The sequence below is a fragment of the Egretta garzetta genome, unplaced genomic scaffold (genome assembly GCF_000687185.1).
Source record: "Egretta garzetta isolate BGI_Z169 unplaced genomic scaffold, ASM68718v1 scaffold7, whole genome shotgun sequence".
NCBI classification, from domain to species: Eukaryota; Metazoa; Chordata; class Aves; order Pelecaniformes; family Ardeidae; genus Egretta; species Egretta garzetta.
Window position 1 is genome coordinate 1270821 of NW_009260350.1, and position 18997 is coordinate 1289817.

At 42.5% G+C, this 18997-nt stretch overlaps 1 protein-coding gene across 2 annotated transcripts in view; it reads left to right on the forward strand.

The window, feature by feature from the left end:
* The window catches only part of TAOK3 (TAO kinase 3), a 93426-nt gene that overhangs the window by 61520 nt on the left and 12909 nt on the right, over positions 1-18997 (forward strand). For both annotated transcript variants that reach the window (XM_009642843.2, XM_035898414.1), the window contains exons 12-14: positions 2087-2254; positions 5192-5398; positions 15233-15367. In XM_009642843.2, the coding sequence (XP_009641138.1) occupies positions 2087-2254; positions 5192-5398; positions 15233-15367 (510 nt within the window). The remainder of the gene's footprint in view (positions 1-2086; positions 2255-5191; positions 5399-15232; positions 15368-18997) is intronic.

Sequence of the window (18997 nt, forward strand, 5' to 3'; positions counted from 1 at the left end):
TTCAGCCATCGTTTCTTAGCAGAGGGTGCATACATCTTTTCATGTAATTAGAAAATCAGAAAATGCAAGTAATCAGTCAGAATTGTGTTCTCATTATGCAAGAGCCTTTTGGCTTGGTTTTCACTTTTGTGCATCTGCCCTGCAGTTTGCATTCTAATATTTGAGTTGTGCTTAAATACGAAGCACATAGTCTTTCCAGCGCAAATAGTATTTTCACTGTTAAAGAATACACATAACAAGTAGACACGGGACATATAGGATGGCTTTAAGTTCAAGATCATTGTTGCAAATACATTGTTGCTTTCCAAAAATTATCTACAATGAGATAGAAATGGTTACCCTCTTTCTAATCATAGATAAGCTGCAAATTGTTACTGTGTACAGAGAAATAAATGGTGGTTATCTGTGTTGAGGAGCAGAAATTATTCATTTTGCTTCTGTGTTAAATGATGTTTAGAACTTTTAGCTATAATTCAGAAATAAACTCCATCACTACTAGCAAAAAATTGATACTAAAATGACTAGCTGTCCTCATTAGCAAAACTCAAATGCACAACAGTTTGGATTCAATTAAAAACAAGAAATAAGCCTGTGGCATGATACTTACTATGTTTATTTACAAATCATTAAAAGGAGATCAGCTCATCCTTTCAACATTTTTATACGCAAGGAGGGCTGGCTTTCATCTATGGGTTACTCCAGTTACAGTTGGATGTATTAGCTCTTGAACTTGAGGGATGGCAACACATCTAGGGTAGAGATGCTTTTCCCTGTCCTATTGCACCCTGAGTTCTCCAGGTGTGGAAAGAGCTGTGAGGCCAAGCGGGCAAACATGACTCTCCTGAGAATTCCTTTGCAGGTAGGATCCAGCTGCTGAGGCTCTCTAACAAAAGGCCATTGTGGCATTTGCACTGCAGGATAGAGAACAACTTTTTTCTATTCCTTTCTTTCATTCTTAATGTTTCTAGAAATGTGCGGAAGATGTTTGTGCCTTCAGGCCATCTCCTTTGATACAGATTAAGCAACATACCTATGTAGAATTCTGGGAAGTGTATACTCAGACTGTCTACTTTAATCAAAGGTTAAATGGGAAAGCTCTAAGGCCTTCATACTCTACTGCCAGTTGTACAGTTCAGGAGAACCTATCTGATAAATTGGAGAAGAGCCTTTAATTGTGTACTTAAATTCCATTGAAGAATTTATTGTTAAGTCTGCACTTAAAACCTGTGCTCCTTGTACATCCTTAGCAGGAGTTAGCAAAAAAACTTATTTTACTTTAACTCTGGCTACAAATGCTTTTAAGTATAAGAAAACATTGTAGTCTTGCTGGTTTTATGTATGAATCAGAACAGATAGATGCAGGATAAACCTTTGCATGTAGCTTCAGCAGGTAGTCTTGCATAATCAGGGTCGATTCTTCTTTGTCCTTTATGCATTCCGTTCATTTTAAAGTCCTATGCCTTTATAAGGTTTGAAGTGGCGCTCTCTTGTACCTTGTACACTTCAGGTGACAGAGTCCAGGAAGGGACGAATTATATAGAATATCTGACCCCGGTCCAAACTGTTTCACTTCAGCTGGAAAAGTGGAAAAAAGTGGAAAAGTGGGGCTAAAGAGGGCTTGTGAAGGGTCAGCCAGGGCTCACACGTCTCCATCCGCTATCCAGCTTCTCTGGCTACTGATGTGCCTGTGCGCATGCGTACACATGCACGCGAGTTTCAAGTAGTGAAGTGATTTTTGCCTCACTTTTCTGTACTCAGCATTTAATTGAGTTCTGTGCTTAAGCAGATCTTCTGACTTTTGAACAAAATGTTTCACAGCTTACGCTTCAGTACTCATAGCGCGTAGCGTGATCCGTTGGGTTGTTTGACGTAGTAATGAGTACAGTCAGTGTAATCAGTGCTGAGTGTGTTTGGAGTCTTTCATAGTGGGTACTACTAATTACTGAATATGAACAGACCAATTACTGCATATGAACTGGCATTTCAGGTGTCTTTTAAAGAAAGTTACTGTGTCCCTGTACCTGTTTTTACATCAAACATACTAGTGTCACATCTGAAACCATGTGATTTATTTCTTTTAATATAGCATGATTTTGTTCGCCGAGACCGACCGCCAAGGGTACTAATAGACCTCATACAAAGGACAAAAGATGCAGTACGTGAATTGGATAACCTTCAGTACCGGAAAATGAAGAAAATACTTTTCCAAGAGACGCGGAATGGCCCACTGAACGAGTCTCAAGAAGAGGAGGAGGTACTTATATTTAGTTGCCTCATTTGCACTGTTACAAATAATTTTAGGCCAAGTGTCCTGCCATTAAGGGGGCAGAACAAGCACAGCCTAGGTGAGGATGCAACCCATGTTGTTGGAATATTGTCTCAATCAGCAGAGATACAGTGTAGGATGAGTGATGGTAGCCTTTACTCGGTGTTAGATGTGCATTTATTGTCAACTTTAAAACTTTGGGTTTTTTCAAATGGTGTCCTTTCAGAAGAAAGCTTTAGGGAAGAAACTTTTTTAAAGGGAGATTCTCTGTGAGAAAAAAGTGGCTCACAGCCTATGTGAAGGAGGGTCTGTTGACAGTTCAAGCTTTTCAGTCTCAGAAGCACAGTCAAGACCACTTGATTAGTGTTAATATTTTTTCAATTGCCATAACTTTATTGTAAAGTAATTGGCCTATCATGAGCTGAAAAGCAGATGACCAAATTAGTAGGACTTATTTTTTTAAGTTCTTTAATATTAAAGAAAAGGAGATTAAAGACATAAAATTCAGCTTCAGTTTAAATCTTATAATAAACCACCCACTTAATCAGTGTATGATAATTGACACTAACACGGTGGCTTAGAGAATGAAACCAGTCATTTTTCAATTTATGAGATTAGATGGAAGTTAACGTCATTTGGTGCAGGCTTGTTGGATAAATAATTCCATGACTGGTTCGCAACAAAAAAAATAGGCAAAATGATTTTTGTATTGCTTTTTGCTGCGGTATAGCAAGGTAATATGCAGTGAGATGCCCAAGCTCAGTATATATTCAGGGACTTGGATTTGAGATTTGTGAATGTCAAATGTTCCTTTAAGGCTGAAGTAGAGGTCTGGTGTAAGAAAAGGGTGAGCCTGGGTGTCAGGTAGGAGAGCATACAGGAGGGAGGGCCTGGCTCTTAGCGCTGCCCTTCACGTTGAAGGGGATGCACAGAAGGAGCAAGAACAGCAACCACTGTGATTAAAGCTACAAAGTGCTTCTGTCCTAACCCTCCAGCTAGCCAACTTCTAAACCTTGAGTTTAGTTGTTGGGGTTGGGAGGGGGGGGTGGGGGGTGTCAGATTTTTGCACTGAAACCTTCAAGGTTTGTCTACCTGTGTGTGAAAAGCTGTTAGAATAGTGACAGGGTAGGAAAGCTCAGGGGAATGTGTTTCCCACTTGATGGTTCAGAAGGTCGAAGCTCGAACAGCCAATTGGGATACACGTGGTAGTAGTTGACTCTGATATCTCCTGTCCCCACCTCTCAAAAAAGGGGGAAGAAAAGAGATTGTATCTCTAGGAATTAACACTTTAATGAAGCTCACACTCTGCATGTGCACAGCATGCTCTGCACTGCATTTTACCACTGAGCTTGTGTACCACGAAAGAAGGTTGTATGCTTGTGTGTATCACTAACTTGGCAGTGAAAGGAAAACAGCACTTGCTTCAGTGACTACTTAACTGGTTAACAGAAGCTGCTCAACCGGAAATGCCACAAGGCAGTTCCTTTTTCTACCTTAGAAATTTCTAAGGTGGAGAAGGAGCACTACAAATCTTTAACACTCAAAATACTACTAATGCTTTCCTCAGAGCTCTTGCAAGAAAGTTAAGGTCATTTGAAGAGTATTCAAGTCAGGAAGTCAATGTTAAGGTTGCATATGCAATCTCTCATCTCTGTCCTTTGTGCATATACATTCATTAATTACATGGCTGAAGCATCATCTCAGGTGCTTCATTATTTCTTCTGCAACTTTTATATAAGCATCCTGGAAATATTTTCATTCTCATGTGCATATGTTCTCTGTAAAATAGTATTAATTTGGATTTTGGATTTTAAGTGTTCTTACACAGGCTCTGAATGATCTGCTGATTGCTTAAAAAATAATCACACAATCAAATACAAATCTGTAGAGTCTGTCAATTTTACCTTCCTGTTGGTTTCCAACAAAGTGAGTATCCTGTTAATTGATTTGTAACATAATTATCCCCAAGCTCACTTTGGAGGCCAGGACAAACTGGGTGCAGTAGCAAGCCATTTGTTCTGGTGAATCAAGGCTATTTCGGACCAAGAGCTGAAGGATATTCCTAGTTCTCAGTCCTCACTGTGAACTCCTTGCAAGCCTCTTCAGTGCCACTAGTTAATTACAAAGGATTCCATAAATTCTCTCAGTCAGTCCAGATTAAGTCCATATTCTGGGATTACTGAGCTGGTATAAGGAGGCAACAAGAAAAAAGGATGCTAACTTCTGATATTCGTCTGTCAAATCAAAAATACGTCCTATATGAGGAATATTTATTTACATATGTTGAAGTAGATCACAACAGTTTTAATTGCTGTACTAATGCAGGCTCTTCGGAGTCAGCTGCTTAAAGGTGAATGAAGAATTTATCTTGACTGAAAACACAAGGTTAAAGGAGTTTTTAGCTTCACAAAATGTAACTGCTGACTGCTTAGGACATGGAGGTTACAACCTCTATACCTGTTAAGCACCATGTGATAGTTACCAAATCATAAACAAATGGGTTCATTGGCTTGCATCTTTTCTTTTCTGATTCACAAAATGCATTGTAGCATACTCTGACTTGGAACGTTCTTTTAATACAAGCTTAGATTGCTCCTTTTAATTATGAGGCTCCTTCCGCCAGCCATCCATTATTCCTGGATGTCTCCTATTCAAGCCAAGAGCCATGCCCAGACTTACTGATATGTGGAAGAAACTGGCTTGAAGCCTGTAACAGTAAGATTGCAGGGGAAAAGGCGAAAGCTAACTGCCCCATATGGAATATTTCATAACCCGAGCAGCCTTGAGAAACATAGCTGCCAAAAAAATGAGCAAAGAACCTTTAACTCTGCAGAGTTAGCTTTAAAACAAACTTTGGGCACTGCAGGCACATGCTGGGCAGGTCACCTCCTGCAGTATTTGTAACTGATGCCCCTTGTTTTATAGGACAGTGAGCATGGATCAAACCTGAGTAGGAAGATGGACAGTCTGGGCAGCAACCATTCCATCCCAAGTATGTCTGTGAGCACAGGCAGTCAGAGCAGCAGTGTGAGCAGCATGCAGGAGGTCCTGGATGAGAGCAGCCCTGAACTGGTCATGATGCATAGTGACGAGAGCACAATTAATTCCACTTCCTCCGTTGTTCATAAGAAGGTATGTTCTCTGGTGCTCTCCATAGCTTCCTGCAGTCCCTGCTATTGCTCACGTTGGGTCACCCGCCTAGGACCCAACGGTCAGTGTGCTGTGGTCTTGTGCTGAGCCATCTGCTGAGAGCAGGAGCTGGTGCCGGGCTTGCCAGAATCAATTCTGTGTTTTTTTTTCTTTAAAAGCTAAACTGCATTTAAATAATCTCTGAAAATAAAAAGAGGCTGCTGCTGAAAGGTAGCACCATCAGTGTCTAGGCAGGGTCACACAGACTTACTGCATGCCTCCTTACCCTGCATGTGCACCTCTTCATCTCTGCTTGTAGCATCAGTCCTTGTTTCCTTGTGAATGCTTGTACTGTATTATGTAGTGTGGTGACAAATGGTCATAGCAGCTAAGCTAACCGTTTACCAGTCACAGTGTATGATTAAAATCTGCTTGCACTTGGATTTCCCTCATTGGAAGTGGAAGTGTGCAGAACTTTGGACCCTTCCCACAAGGTATGTTTTGAGTCAAATTCCACTCACTGCGTTTCTGCTCTTTTGCTGCATGTTGTGATCTGTTGCCTTTTGTTTTCTTAGTGCTAGATATCAAGCTAAAGTTGTCTAGCTGTAAGTCAGCATCTAATCTAAGATTGTTTGACTAAAATAGTTTTGGCTTGGCCTTAACAGTGTCATTTGCTAGTGGGCAGTAAATATAGGTTGTTTGTGTGATTGCATTTGCAAAGAGCTTCGAAGTGTATGTATGCTTTTTGCTAGAGGATCTAAAACATTATAGCACCATGAAAAAAATGAATTTCTCATTTGTAGGGTTACAGCAAAGCCTGGTTCTAACTAACTAAATATTTGTAAGTGATTTTTTTCCCCCCTGAAATACAGTGTTTGCGTAATTGAATATTGAACCATTTATAAAAGGGAGCTCTCAAGAAATTTCGTCTTCAACAAAAGATTGCCTTGCATATTGAAAGATACTGGCAGATGAGTTGCATAGGTTTCAGAGGGTTACATCTTTCTCAAATATGTTTGCAGTAACAGCTTCTGGGGGAGACCCTTCTCAAAAAACAGTGTTAGGTACAAAATGCCAGCCCGAGGAACCATCCTGAATGAAGTGTGGCGCAACCGATCGTATGTCCTGGGTGGTTACAGTTGGAGCTTTTTGATTTCGGAAATGTGTATTAACCTTGATTTCACATTAAGTAGTCATATTTATGTGTGCATTAAAATAGAAGTTTGAGGAACTGATTTACACAATTGTCATATGTTATAGTATTACTGACTCAGTGTCCAGTGTCATTATAGCTGATGAAAACAAAATGTGAGCTACTCCTATCAGACATAAATTGCATTTGTGAAAGAAGTAGAGTTCCTGCTTGTTTTAAGAATACTATTTCATTTTATAGTGATTGTATGACAGTTCTAAAGTAAAAACACAGGAAGATTTCTGAGGCTGTGAATTCAGTCCTCTTAGACTTCTGCGTAGCTGTTGTTCTCTTAAGGTTAAGACATTCAGTTGAGTAGAATACGTAAACATGGAAGTTTTATTTGTCTGGTTTGGAAAAACTGATACTTGTACACACTGAAGTATTGTAAAAGAAATCACCTGTAGATCACTTAACATGGGTGTTTCAGGGTAATTTTGGAAGCACAAAACCCAGATCTGCACTGATGGTCTTTTACAAAATAGTTAAAAATTGAGTGTGATTACTGATTCTTGCAGTAGAGTAGATGCCTTCTCAACTGGCAAACATTACCTCCCACTGTATGTACGTGTAAGGTAAATTTAGACTATGTGTAGCAGGACATGTTCCAGTCTGCAAATATATTGTTTTAATTTCGTGAGGTTTTGTTTTTTTTTTTCTCTGCTACTTTTGGGAATGCAATTTTAACTGGAAACTGCTTTGTATATATATTCATATATATATAAATACATGTGAAAAGGCTAAAATTGGAACAGGACATTTCAGGGGGTTTATATACACATACATCCCACTGAGTTTTCAAGGTAAAGTTCCTTATTCTGAAAACAGTTCAATTTGTGTTTGTGCTTGCTTTAACTGTGTTTCTGTAAACTGTGACGGAGCTGATCCCCACAACCTGCTTTTGTTCTAGCAGGTGAGAAGTAGGGAGTGCTAGTTTGGTCATACTCTGGAGCCTAATCACAAAGAAAATGAGAAGAACCTGGGGTTCAAGTTTAAATTAAGCTTTTGTTTTGCATTTAATCAGCCTTTAAAGACTAAAAAGAAAATACTGATGAACATAATTAGCCAGCTGTCTCCATGATGTGGGCATAGGGTCACATACAAGATTGTTTTGACACAGGTCAAATCAGTGTTGTGTAAAATTATGGTATTCCACAAATATGTTAATTAGCGACCTCTGGATGTACCAGACTCTGTAAAGTGACCAGGATGGCAAAATCGCCTAGACTGTTGGTATTTTCTAAGGCTCAAAGTGTCAGAGGCCTTTTGATTTCTCTGGACCACAGTCCCAGAACGTCACGTGCAATTGTAAAACATAGGATGAAAAAGTTTGTGGTCATGTGTGAAATACAGTTCCCAGCCTTCAGTGGTTCAGACCACTGCTTGGTGTGAAGGGCTCGTCTGGCGTGGCGTTCACTTGGTGTAATTCCGGAGCAGAGCTGAGGCTTGCGCTACATCACCTGTGTAGTGCTAGGCTGGGAGGAGCTTCCCGCATCCCCATCTCCCAGCATCTGTACTGGGACCAACTACTCTGAGACAGAGGCAAAGTGGAAGAAACAGGCTGATGTAGTAAAAGCATTTGTAAATGCTTTGGGGTGGTTTTGTTTTTTAACAGCTGCTAGCTGGCTGTAACTTCCAAAGATACCTTGTGGTCATAGAGTAAACGAAATAACCTGCTTCTGATCTAGTTAATGTTCACTGGCTATGCTAGTTCATGATAGCCAAGATGCTTGGGTTTTGCCTGACAGAGAATAGTATTTGTAATAAATCCTTCATGATGAGCAGGCTCACTCCTTCCACGATACAAAAGCAGTATCTACTGGGGCAGCAGTAGAGCTCCGTATTTCTGAACTTGTGCTTAGAACAAAGGTGACTGCCACCTGTCAGCAGAGTAAAACTAGTAGAAAGGAAGAAAAATCACTGGATGGGAAGAAAATAATAGTAATAAAAAGCCCTAATTGAATATGGAGCTTTTAATATAACTTAGTTTATAGCTGTGTCCTAGGCTCCTGGGAGGAAAAAAATTGCAATACTGTCTGCTGCTCAGGCAGGAAGCCAGCTTCCTCCCTTCCTGGGATCTCAGTCCATCCTTAGGACCAAAGACTGCATCCTCAGGAGGATGCCGTATCCACCACCAAATTCTTTACAGGAAATTCAGATGCCCAGCTTGGATGAGCTGTCCTGCTAGGAACTTTTCCTTGCCCCTTTGCAGGTTTCAGATGGGTGACCTCTCCCATGTAAGCTGCAGTATGATCAGTGTAAGAGTTCTGATTTTCTAACATCTCTCTGTTGAAGGCAGTTAACATAACTGTGCTTCTCCATCCAAGGATCATCTTGCCTATGGATACACATTCTCATGTCCGTCTCCTGTTGGGAGCTAATGCAGTTGTTCAGCTGCACAGGTTGAAAACTGAAGAGTAAATGACAGCCTTAATGCAAACCTGAGAGCGGGGGGCGGGAAGACAAAATGGGTCAGAGAGTTAAACTCCAAATACACTGTGCTTCAAAGACAAATAACCCAGATTTTAAAAGCAGGTAGGTATCAGTTAATTCATCTTAAAAGGAGGATGAAGATTTTGGCTCCCTAAGAATATAGGCATCATTGATGCATCGTAGGTAGGTTGTCATCTACTTTGTTCAACTGCTGGTGTATGTCACTGTGTACACAGGTGGCCTCCCAGAAATATTATTTTGTTGTCCTAAATGAATATGCCAAGTGGTAGGATTTAGAATGCTCCCACATGGTATTATTTTATTTCTATCAAACTTTCTTACAGTAAAAAAGGTTGTTCTCTTTTAATCAAAACAAAAAGCTGGTATGGTATTGTTTTGTTCAACTGCAATACAGTTGTTGCTGTTACTTACTTCAATCTTAAAGTCATTGGTAGTTATGAAGATGAAACTTGGGCAATAAAAATGTCAGGGAGATCTTCTGATTAAAATCTAGTTTATAATAAAAGGATAAAAAGAGGATGTTCAGAGTTGATCATCACAAATTCTTGCCCAGTGTCTGTAATAAAAATATACTTCTGTAAGTTGCAAGTTGAATGACTTTCCAGATCCATTAAATTAACCTGTACGCGCCGCCCATCCCTGCCGTGATTAACATGCAGCATTCATGCTGAATTTGTGTGGATGGCGAGTGCTCTGGCATGGCGGCTCTACATGAGTTACAGCTGAGGCAAAGCTGAGGGTGCTTTCCTAGATATCGAGATGTATGATTCATACTCGGAAAAGATGTTGGTTTTATGAGATGTAAAGGATATTTAGGGTAATGACTTGCTGAGTTTTGGCTCGCATGTGCTGGCAGCGATGACCCCTCGCATACCTTCTGGAATCAGGCCAAGCAGGTTGGTGACATGAGGCCTTTTCTTGTAAGACTCTCAATGCTTAAACCTCTCTGTAGATTATCGAGGCATTTAGTACAATGTATTAAAATGAATGATGGCACACTGTTGTTTTCCTTGCTCTTTAAATTCTTAGAAGGAAGGGATTTGCTGCAATTCCATTAAAGTCCTTAACTATGGCTCAGAAATTGCCTTTCCTATTTGTCTAGGAGACTGGCAGTCCTTTCCAGTTAGTGAGTCCTCTTGTGTAAACAGTGTTTGTGAAGGTTTTTATTTGGTGTGTGTAACAAAATAAATGTTCCTTTTGAGGCGAAAGTTTGGATGTTTCAGCTTTAGGCTCATCCGGTGTGATCAGAGTTTGCAGTTGGGGTGGGTGTTCGTTTCTAAATCAGTTGCTGAAGACGATGGGACTCCTTTCTCTGTTTGTATTTTGTTAATTCTTGCGTTTGGTGCTTTGTCAGTGCAAGGGTTGCTTCAGCCTTATGACAGTGTTATGTCCTGAAATCATGTAAGTATCAAATGCAATTTATAGGTCTATTTGCCTGGTTTTGCTGTGATTAAAATGTGAGGCAAAATTCTCATTGATTTGTTTTTTCTGTAGGGAATGGGTTTTGCTTGGGGCCCCCCCCCCCCCCCCCCCGCGTTTCTTGGAACAAGCCATGTATTTCTCTACAAACAAAACAAAAAATGATCTGATCAGTGTAATTATTAAGTGTTATCAGGAAGGAGTCTGCTCAGAGTATCTTGAGCATAAAATGAAGATATGGTCAGCAACGTGCTGTTAGTGTTGCTCTTAAAAATGCATGGCAATGGCATTAATTAGATATTCCTGAAATGTTGCGCTGGCCTTGGAGGCTGGGGATGGTTAAAGCCCTGTTTTCAGTGAGGAGGGGGAAAAGACAGCATTGAGCTAGAACTGGCATGGGACTCTAGAGGGTAAAATTCAGGTTCTTACCCTGCAGGGTGACCTTGGGCAAGGCCCGTTGGTTTGAGCAGACACCCATGGGCGCTGTGAGATGCTCAGACTATGCACCAGTGGCAGCCATTTAGACATCCAGCTGGAACCCGCTGGAATCAATTTGATTCTTAACAAGTGCTCTGACTGCTGCTCTGTATTTCCATTTATGCAGAAATTAACTTCTATGAGAGCATATTTTTTTTCCCCTAGGTTACTTAGTAATCCATAATATAAGTAGGAGTCCTGCCTTTGGGTTTTTTCATTGTTGTTGAGAGACTTGCTCTTTAGCATCTCTTTAAGTAACTGAAAGATCCACCAGCTCTCTGATCAGGTAATACTGTAGAAATGTTTGAGAGTTTTTGTCCTGGCAGGGATGATCAGCAATTTCAAAGCCAACACCCAGCCAATTTGTTATGATCAGCCTGAAAACTGTTTTAAGTAGCAGATAATACAGTCAGAAGAACAAATGATTTATTTAGTAGGCAGCTGAAGATCCTAGATTTTTGACCCTCAACAGAAGGATTTTAATGGTTTAATGTGAGGTGTGATGTGAGCATGCCTGAAGCTGTGTTTGCAAGGCAAATATTGCAATAAACACAGAAAACAGATGGAAAGTGAAATGTATGCAGAAGATACATTACTTTAAAAGCAAACCAATGATTGAACTGCAGATTTAGGGCTGAGAGATGCCCTGACTCAAACTTACCGAGTTTCTGGGGTGCTCTTGATCAGATTTTACTTATTGAGTAACTTGAGCCGGGGTGACAGTTTGGCATCTTTGTTTCCCACAAAACTGGAGCTAAAAGTTTGAAACAAAATTTCCGGATTTGTGCCAACATCTGAAAGGAGATACAATTGCAATGTCTCTTAGCAAGCTTTTAGGAGAAGAAAACAAAACAAAATGAGCAGAAATCTATTTTCTGTGTTTGTAGGTAGACGTCTGTTGGAGTAGCCATCAGTCAACTTGTCTGAGGAAGGATGGTGGAGATACGGCTGCTCTTAGGTTTATTTATCTTACAAGTCTCTGTTTACTAGCAGTCTCTGTGGTAGTGTCACTTGCTAGATTTGGTAGCTCTTCATGTCAAGTGATTTTACTTCTGGCAGCGTGACAGCTTTTCTGACAAATGTTTTGCCCATTAAGGTTGCATGGGCTTATTTGAGAGTTAATGGTGGTTGCCTGCCTGATGCAGAAGCCTTAGATCCCAGGTTAAGGGGTGCCAAGGACAACCACTGAGTCTTTTGTCCACTTGAAATTGGTCCTTCTGCTTGCTCAGTTGCAAAGGAATTTTCCTATTCCTTGCCCAGCTCAATTTGAGATGGAGAATGCAGTTAATTCGCATTCCTGAAGGACAATTAGATTCTGCTGTGAGCTTCTTATGTGCACTGAAGTAACTAGAAGTCCCATAAAACAAGACTAGGATGATATTCTGCCCTCTAAGAATCTACCTCTTAGATAACAAAGTAAGCCACAGATTAATTTTCCCATATAAGAAGTAATTACTGTTTCAACGCATCATTTTAGGTGGTGTTTTGGAGCATTCTGAAAAATCTGAATGCCCATTTTAAAGGTGGGGTGTTTTTTTTCCTCAGTGATTTGCTGCTTCTCTGGTTTTCATATTTCACATTCACTCTGGCATACTAATGTAATGGAGAGAGGGAAGATGGTCCAAGGACTGGGTATTTCTAGCAGACCTTAGGAACCTTCTACGTTCACGTGTGCTGTTGCAGGCTTTGTGTATGACCATGGGTAATATCTGTCTCCACCTTAATTTTATAGTTAGAGTAGAGGAATAGTAGCTCCTGTGTATTAATGTTTCTTTTCAGTGCTCCATGGTTCAGATGGGTAAGCCTTGCGTAGGTCTTTACCACAGGACTTTTTTATTCACCTTTATTTTGTATGCGAGGTGCTCCAGTTTCAGCCTGTAACAAAGGGGTTCCCTTCTGCAGTTGCTGGCTCCTGTCCCCTTGCTCCAGCTTGCTTCGTACCAGTGCATTCACATGAGGCTGTGTTTGCACAAGCCCCAAAGAGCCAGGTTTATCTCTGCAGAGCTGCTTTTTGAAGAGCAAGAGGCCAAGTTCAGCTTTGCCTCTAGTGCTGCCACTTCACTGGCTAGGGGTCTGTTGTGCCGGAAGGCTCCAAAACGCACCAAGTAGAAATACCAAAGTAAAAGGTGATGTTAGCAGCCAGCCTGTTTGCTCTGGGTTATCTGGGCTATCCCCGATTGCATTTCAGAGTCCTTCTTAGACTTACTTGATAGGCGAGAGTGCTGCAAAGCTATAGAACACTTGGGATTGATGTTCTTCCAGTGAAACTATGAGTCCAATTAAACTGAGTGATACTGTTAAATTTTAAATGTTTCATCAAGATTTTTTTTTTGTATGACTATTCTAGAGCCTAAGACATACTTCTCTCTGGAAAGCGTGCAAGTCTGAGAGCCCTGGCTGTTGAACGAACATGCACGAGTTGAAAATCTAAGATCAGGCCAATTGCCAGTAATTGCCCTTCTGTAACACTGCCTTCCCCCGTTAAGACAGTGCAACCAAAACCCTGGTATAAGGATCACCAGTATAAAGTGAAACCGCAACTTTTTATTACGCTCTGTAGTCCTACTACTTCTGTGGAGCACTCTCCTTCATAGCTGTTTTAGTTTGTTCCATCTCCCTCGGGTGGGTATGGAGGAGCTGGTGCAGGCTTGGTTCTGTGATGGTCTTGGCCGTTGTGCTCTCTCTGAAAGGTGACCGTGGAGCAGAAATGCTCAAAATGAAGGATATGAGATAAGGTATTGGGTTTAAAGCACTTCAGATCAATGTGTTGTTCAGCTCTTTCTATCAGCATTTCTATACCTGTTTGGCTTTTGCTTAAGTCACTTACAGAATCCAATTGAAAGCAGCTGAATGTGCATGGGTCCAGACTAGAAGCAGCTAGAAATTGAGGGCAGCAGGAAACAAGTGTCTGCAGAGTGGGAAGGGAGCGTCAGTACGACAGCAGTGTCGTGGGGTGGAGACGCTACTCCGTATCGGCTGGTTTCTCACCATAGGCCTTTCTGGTCTTACTGGTGTCTGCTCTGACATGGCAGGGTGGCAAAGCTGCTCCTGCTCACCTGCCAACACCCGGTACACGGAGGCAGCCATTCTCTGCAAGGGTTGGTGGCTTTTATTTGCCTTTTGGCATCAGCACTTGCAGCCTTTATTTTGCACCCCTGACAGCTGGAAACTTGATGTGAAGAGTCTTGGTCTTCCTTTGAGCTTTTTAGGAGCTGGACCTTGAGGAAGGGAGTCACAAAACTGTGGTAGGTAGCCAGCGTTGGTGCATCTGCCATGCTGTCACCATCGCTGCTGCCTGCGGAGCCCACGCCGCTGGGCGAACTGCGGTGGGGGGCAGCGGGACGCGCCTGGTGTCCGAAGGCTGCTCTGTCCTGAAGGCGTAGCCGGTGGGTGCGCTGACTTCTGGCAGTCACCATTTCAATTAGCGAGATTGCGGTGGCGTTTTTCGCCAGCCTTTCTGATTAGGGCCTCTCCTCTCTACGCTTGACGAGAGCTTCGTTCCGTCACGAAACTTTGTTGCGCCGTATCCCAGATGCACAGCCGCTCCTTGCGAAGCTTTGCCAGTGAGCAAGAGGGAGGTTGCACCGGGAACCATTTGTGCTAAAACCTGTGAGCTGTTGCTTTAAAAGGGAAAAAAAAAAAAAAATAATAATCCTTTGTGGGCTGTGGAGAGAAAATGCTAGAACTGTGCAGGATCATGACTGGAAAGCAGGATCTCTGAGTGGTCACGGAGGCTTTCCTGATCCTCTCCAGCCTGCCATGGTTTTAGCCAGGATGCTCGTCCTCCACAGCAGATAGCAAACGAGACAAAGAAACCCTGTCGAGGACGAACCATTCAGCAAAGGGAATGAGGCAAAATGTTGCTCTTGTGTTAAAAGGGAACAGCATCTTCTTTGCTAGACATGGAAATCACGTTTTTAATGGGATTGCTCGGTTGCAGTGCTTGAACCTGACCTTTCCGAGGAGTCCAATCGCTCTGCATCGCTTTATGCTTTTCAGTCTTTTTTTTCTTTGCACATATGTAATACTGGAGGTTTAAAAAAAAAAAAAAAAAAAAAATCACCACCCAGCCAGGGATTCAGAAGGCATCCCGCTAGCGATCAGCTGACACGCCGAACCCAAGCCTGCAATGTGTTGCTTATTCATTTTGTACCGTGGGAGCTGCCGGGGCTAGCAGAGAGCTGAACTATGCCTCTCAAACAGCGGCGCTTGTGCAGACAGAGGGGTGAGAGAGAGGCAGCCGCCGCGGGAAGAGCACAGCCGGACTTTCTCCTTGTTTTTATCCATTTCTGCAGGATCATGTATTTATAAGGGATGAGGTGGGCCACAGGGATCGCAGGCCTGAGGTGCGGCCTACCCAGTCAGTGCAGAATCAGGCCCTCCACTACCGGAACCGAGAGCGCTTTGCCACAATCAAATCAGCATCTTTGGTAAGCAGCCACCCCACCCCACCTCCTCTCTCCCCCTCTCCCTCTGCAAAGGGGTCAGGATTTTTTTTTTTTTTTTTCCCTCTCCTAATTTTTTTTGTTGTCGTTGGCATAGCAACTAGGTATTGCACTGAAAGATATTTTAGCTCTGTGTGTGTGAGATGTAAAATGTAGAATATATTTAATTTCTGTGTATATTTCCAGTATATATGCAATAAGCCACTTTCCTGGATGAAGTGAATATAACCTCACATTCCCCCCCTCCCCCCCTTTTCCACCTATCTCTTTTGTTAATATGTTTATTTGCATGTGCATAAAGTGGGTCTATGTGCTGGTGTGCAATATGCTTAAATGCTATGGAGGTGCAGATGCAGATGGGTTTTGAAACAATAAGATTGCTGCTTCCTGGCTGAGCTGGGGTTTTTTTTGTTTTTTGGTTTTTTTTTTTTTCATTCATTCATTTATTTCAAGCAACTGTACCGTGACTGCATTTTTCAGCTTGATCCCTAGGAAGGATTGCTGGGTTGCGATAACGGAGAAGGCTTACAGCGGGGCTGTGGGCTTACAAAGAGGAGGGGGATGGGATGAATCCATCAAGATTTGTACTATTGCAAATGTGATTGCTGTGGATGCCAAAAAAAAAGTAGGTAAAGGGGTGTGTGCCGGAAGAGTTAGTTGTCGTGCCGCCTCCCCCACCTTGCATCTGCACGGGCTGCGGTCAGCAGCAACCTTTTTAAGGGAAAGGAGTGAAAAATGGCCTTTTAAAGCTAAAATAAATGTAATCTTAAATATTTCAGCCCAGTGGTATTAGTGGTCAGATGGACAGGGAGCGTTAGGAAGTATCCGCTGTTTGGCCATGGCACTTGCTCAGTGCTATGACATCATCCTAGACCAACCCCGAAATTACACCAGCGAGCCCTCCCCTTCTTGTTTTACCCTGCCTGAACGGTGGGTTTTTTTCCTTCAATACCACCATTTCTTGATCCCCCGAATCACTTTGGATTTCTACGTGCACAAGACGAACCGTGTGTGTGTGTGACCACGGCTAAAGGTTATGAGTGGAGGGAAAAAGCAGCAGCAGTGCTAGTAGCCAAAATTTTTCTGTGTGGTGGTGGCTGCTGCTGCTGTTAAAATCTAAAATGATGCTGTGGCATACATGCTTCTGGACAGATGCTTCATAGGCTGAGATTTCGGGGGAGCATCTGAGTTCCATCTTTTGCAGGTGTACTTCTGGGTAGCCATAGCCCGAGTGCTCCCCATGCCAGTGCCCCCTGCTCCCCCTTCCCTCCCTCCTCCCCCCAATTTAAAGAATGACCTAGAAATGTGTGCATTAGAGGACTTCATGCAGCGCACCTGACACAGGCAGGATCTCTGGTCTCCTGGAGACCCTCTTCCTTGTGAATTTTTCTCTTTCATACAGTGTGTGTGCATGCACCCACTACGGTGCCAACACTATTGCCTGCACTGAGGAAATAAAAGTAGGATTCAGTTAGGTTGGCTGAAGGGAAGAAAAGATGAATGACTTAAGCGGCATACTCCAAACATACATACAGCTTGATTGATAAATATATATGTGTGTTGAATATATTCATGTTCTCTTACTCCCTGTGGAAAGCTGCTGCACCTTCTGTCCCGCCTGCAGCAGCTGAGTCCATAACTCCTATCTTCCTTGAATATGTCATCCCTGGGCTGCTCGGGTGGCTTGAAGGTATTGCATGGCAAGGCCCCCTTGGCAGCTGATGAAAGATGTTGGTATGAAGGTACGGATTTGTGCGGTCTTCCCAGCCCTCTGAGCTCTGGGGAAGACAGCTGATGTCCCAAGGTCACTCCTAAATCCTATGGCTGCCTCTTGTGGGGCTGGGACTGTGTCTACCTTAATACCTTAGTCACTTGGATTTGCTAAATCTCTGCTTCAGTGACCAAATGATGATAAAGATAAAATTAATACTGGGTGGGGAAGATGGTAGGCTTTTTGGAGAACTTTTTTTTTTTTTTTTTTGGTTGTCTGTGGAACATGCTCTTGATACAGAGCATGTTTGGGGTCATGCTGGGAGGGCTTAGGGTGCACACTTAAGGCAAGTGGTACATGCACAGCACATACCTTTTGGAGGAGAGGGAAGTCCCACCTGTTAGCTCACGATGTTAGCCAGCAGGCCTTTGGAAAAGCACATGGTAGTATGTGTCATGCAGAAGCTTTGTGGTCCCCATCATGTGCACACACATCCCCTTCCCAGTATAGAGGGAAGTTCCCAAAGCACCACCTTGGTACTACAGGAGGTGTTACTGTGTCCTTAGGTTCCGAGGTTATGCGGTGAGGGAGAAGTTTCCCTGGATTTACAACAGAAATATTTTTATTCCATTTCAGTTAATCTTGTGATGGGCTATCCCTTTAATAATCTTCCATTTCTACCTCTTCATGTTCCAAAATGGAAATCTAGAAGAAAAAAAAAAAAAGCTAAGTCGAAACCTGTTTCACAGAACATGAAGAGTGCCAGCATATGTGCTCGGGTTTGAAGTGCCGGCGTGGCTGTCAGCACGCTTTTTTTATCGCTGTGCATTCGATCACCGCTCGGTGGCTGGATGATGTCAGCGGGCAGCGGTGCTGAGTGCTGCTGCTCTTCTGGCCAAGGGAAAACTTCTCTCATGCCTGCCCCCTTGTCTCCTGCTTAAATATGTGTGGGGAGGGCAAAATCAGTCCATGTAGCTGATATGGGGACAATGACCTAAACAGGTCTGAAATTTATAGTGTGAAGCCAGAAATTCAGACTTTATTCATCTCTCCATGTTAATTTACTCTTTCAATGGCATCTTGAAAAAATTAATCCTATAGGAACGGGTGCTCAAGATCCCACAGTGTTAAAAAAATTAAGCAAACCAGCATGCTTTGATGGTTCCTTGCATCACTGCTGCTGACCATCAGTTGTTTTCTCAGCAGCTGGGTTAATGCTTCCGGGGCATGGAAAGGTTATGCAGTTGAGAGCATCAGGTGGCCTGTATTGCAGAGAATCAGAAAAAGGGAGTTCTGACCCCAAATTCAATAATATGGGATGATATTTGGGTGTGTAAAAACTTGTGCTTGTGGGATTTGCTAAACGTCACCCCCCAAGATGAAAGGACAGCATTATAGAGGAAGAGCACCGAGTCTGGGGTCCAGGGCTGTACTGATGCTTCACAGCTGTTTCTGCTGGTGGAGTCCAGGGTCTTGGGCCCTCAAGTCCTCCTTATCCACCCTTAGATCAGGATATTGCAGCTGGAGAAAAGGCTGGCATTTCTGAAAGGATACTCTCAACTTGGAAGTTGGATCTCTTTGCAAAAACAAGCTCAAGTAGTTCCAGAGAGTGCAGGGGTTATGGACAGGAGAATGACATTAGACAGCTCTACGTTCCAGATGTCCCAGTGATTTGAAGTGTGATTCCCCTGCCCTGTTGCTCTGCAAAAGCATCACATGAATAAGGAGGAAACTGGACAGACTTGCAGATAAAAAAGTGAAATGGGCTGTCCGCAAAGAAACAGTTTGTGAATATCACTTTCTACTCTTTCAGTGATGCTTAGCTATTACTTGGGTTAAAAAAAAAAAAAAATGATAAAAATAAGCAAAGAAAGCTGAAGTAACTTACCTGTGGTCATAATTCA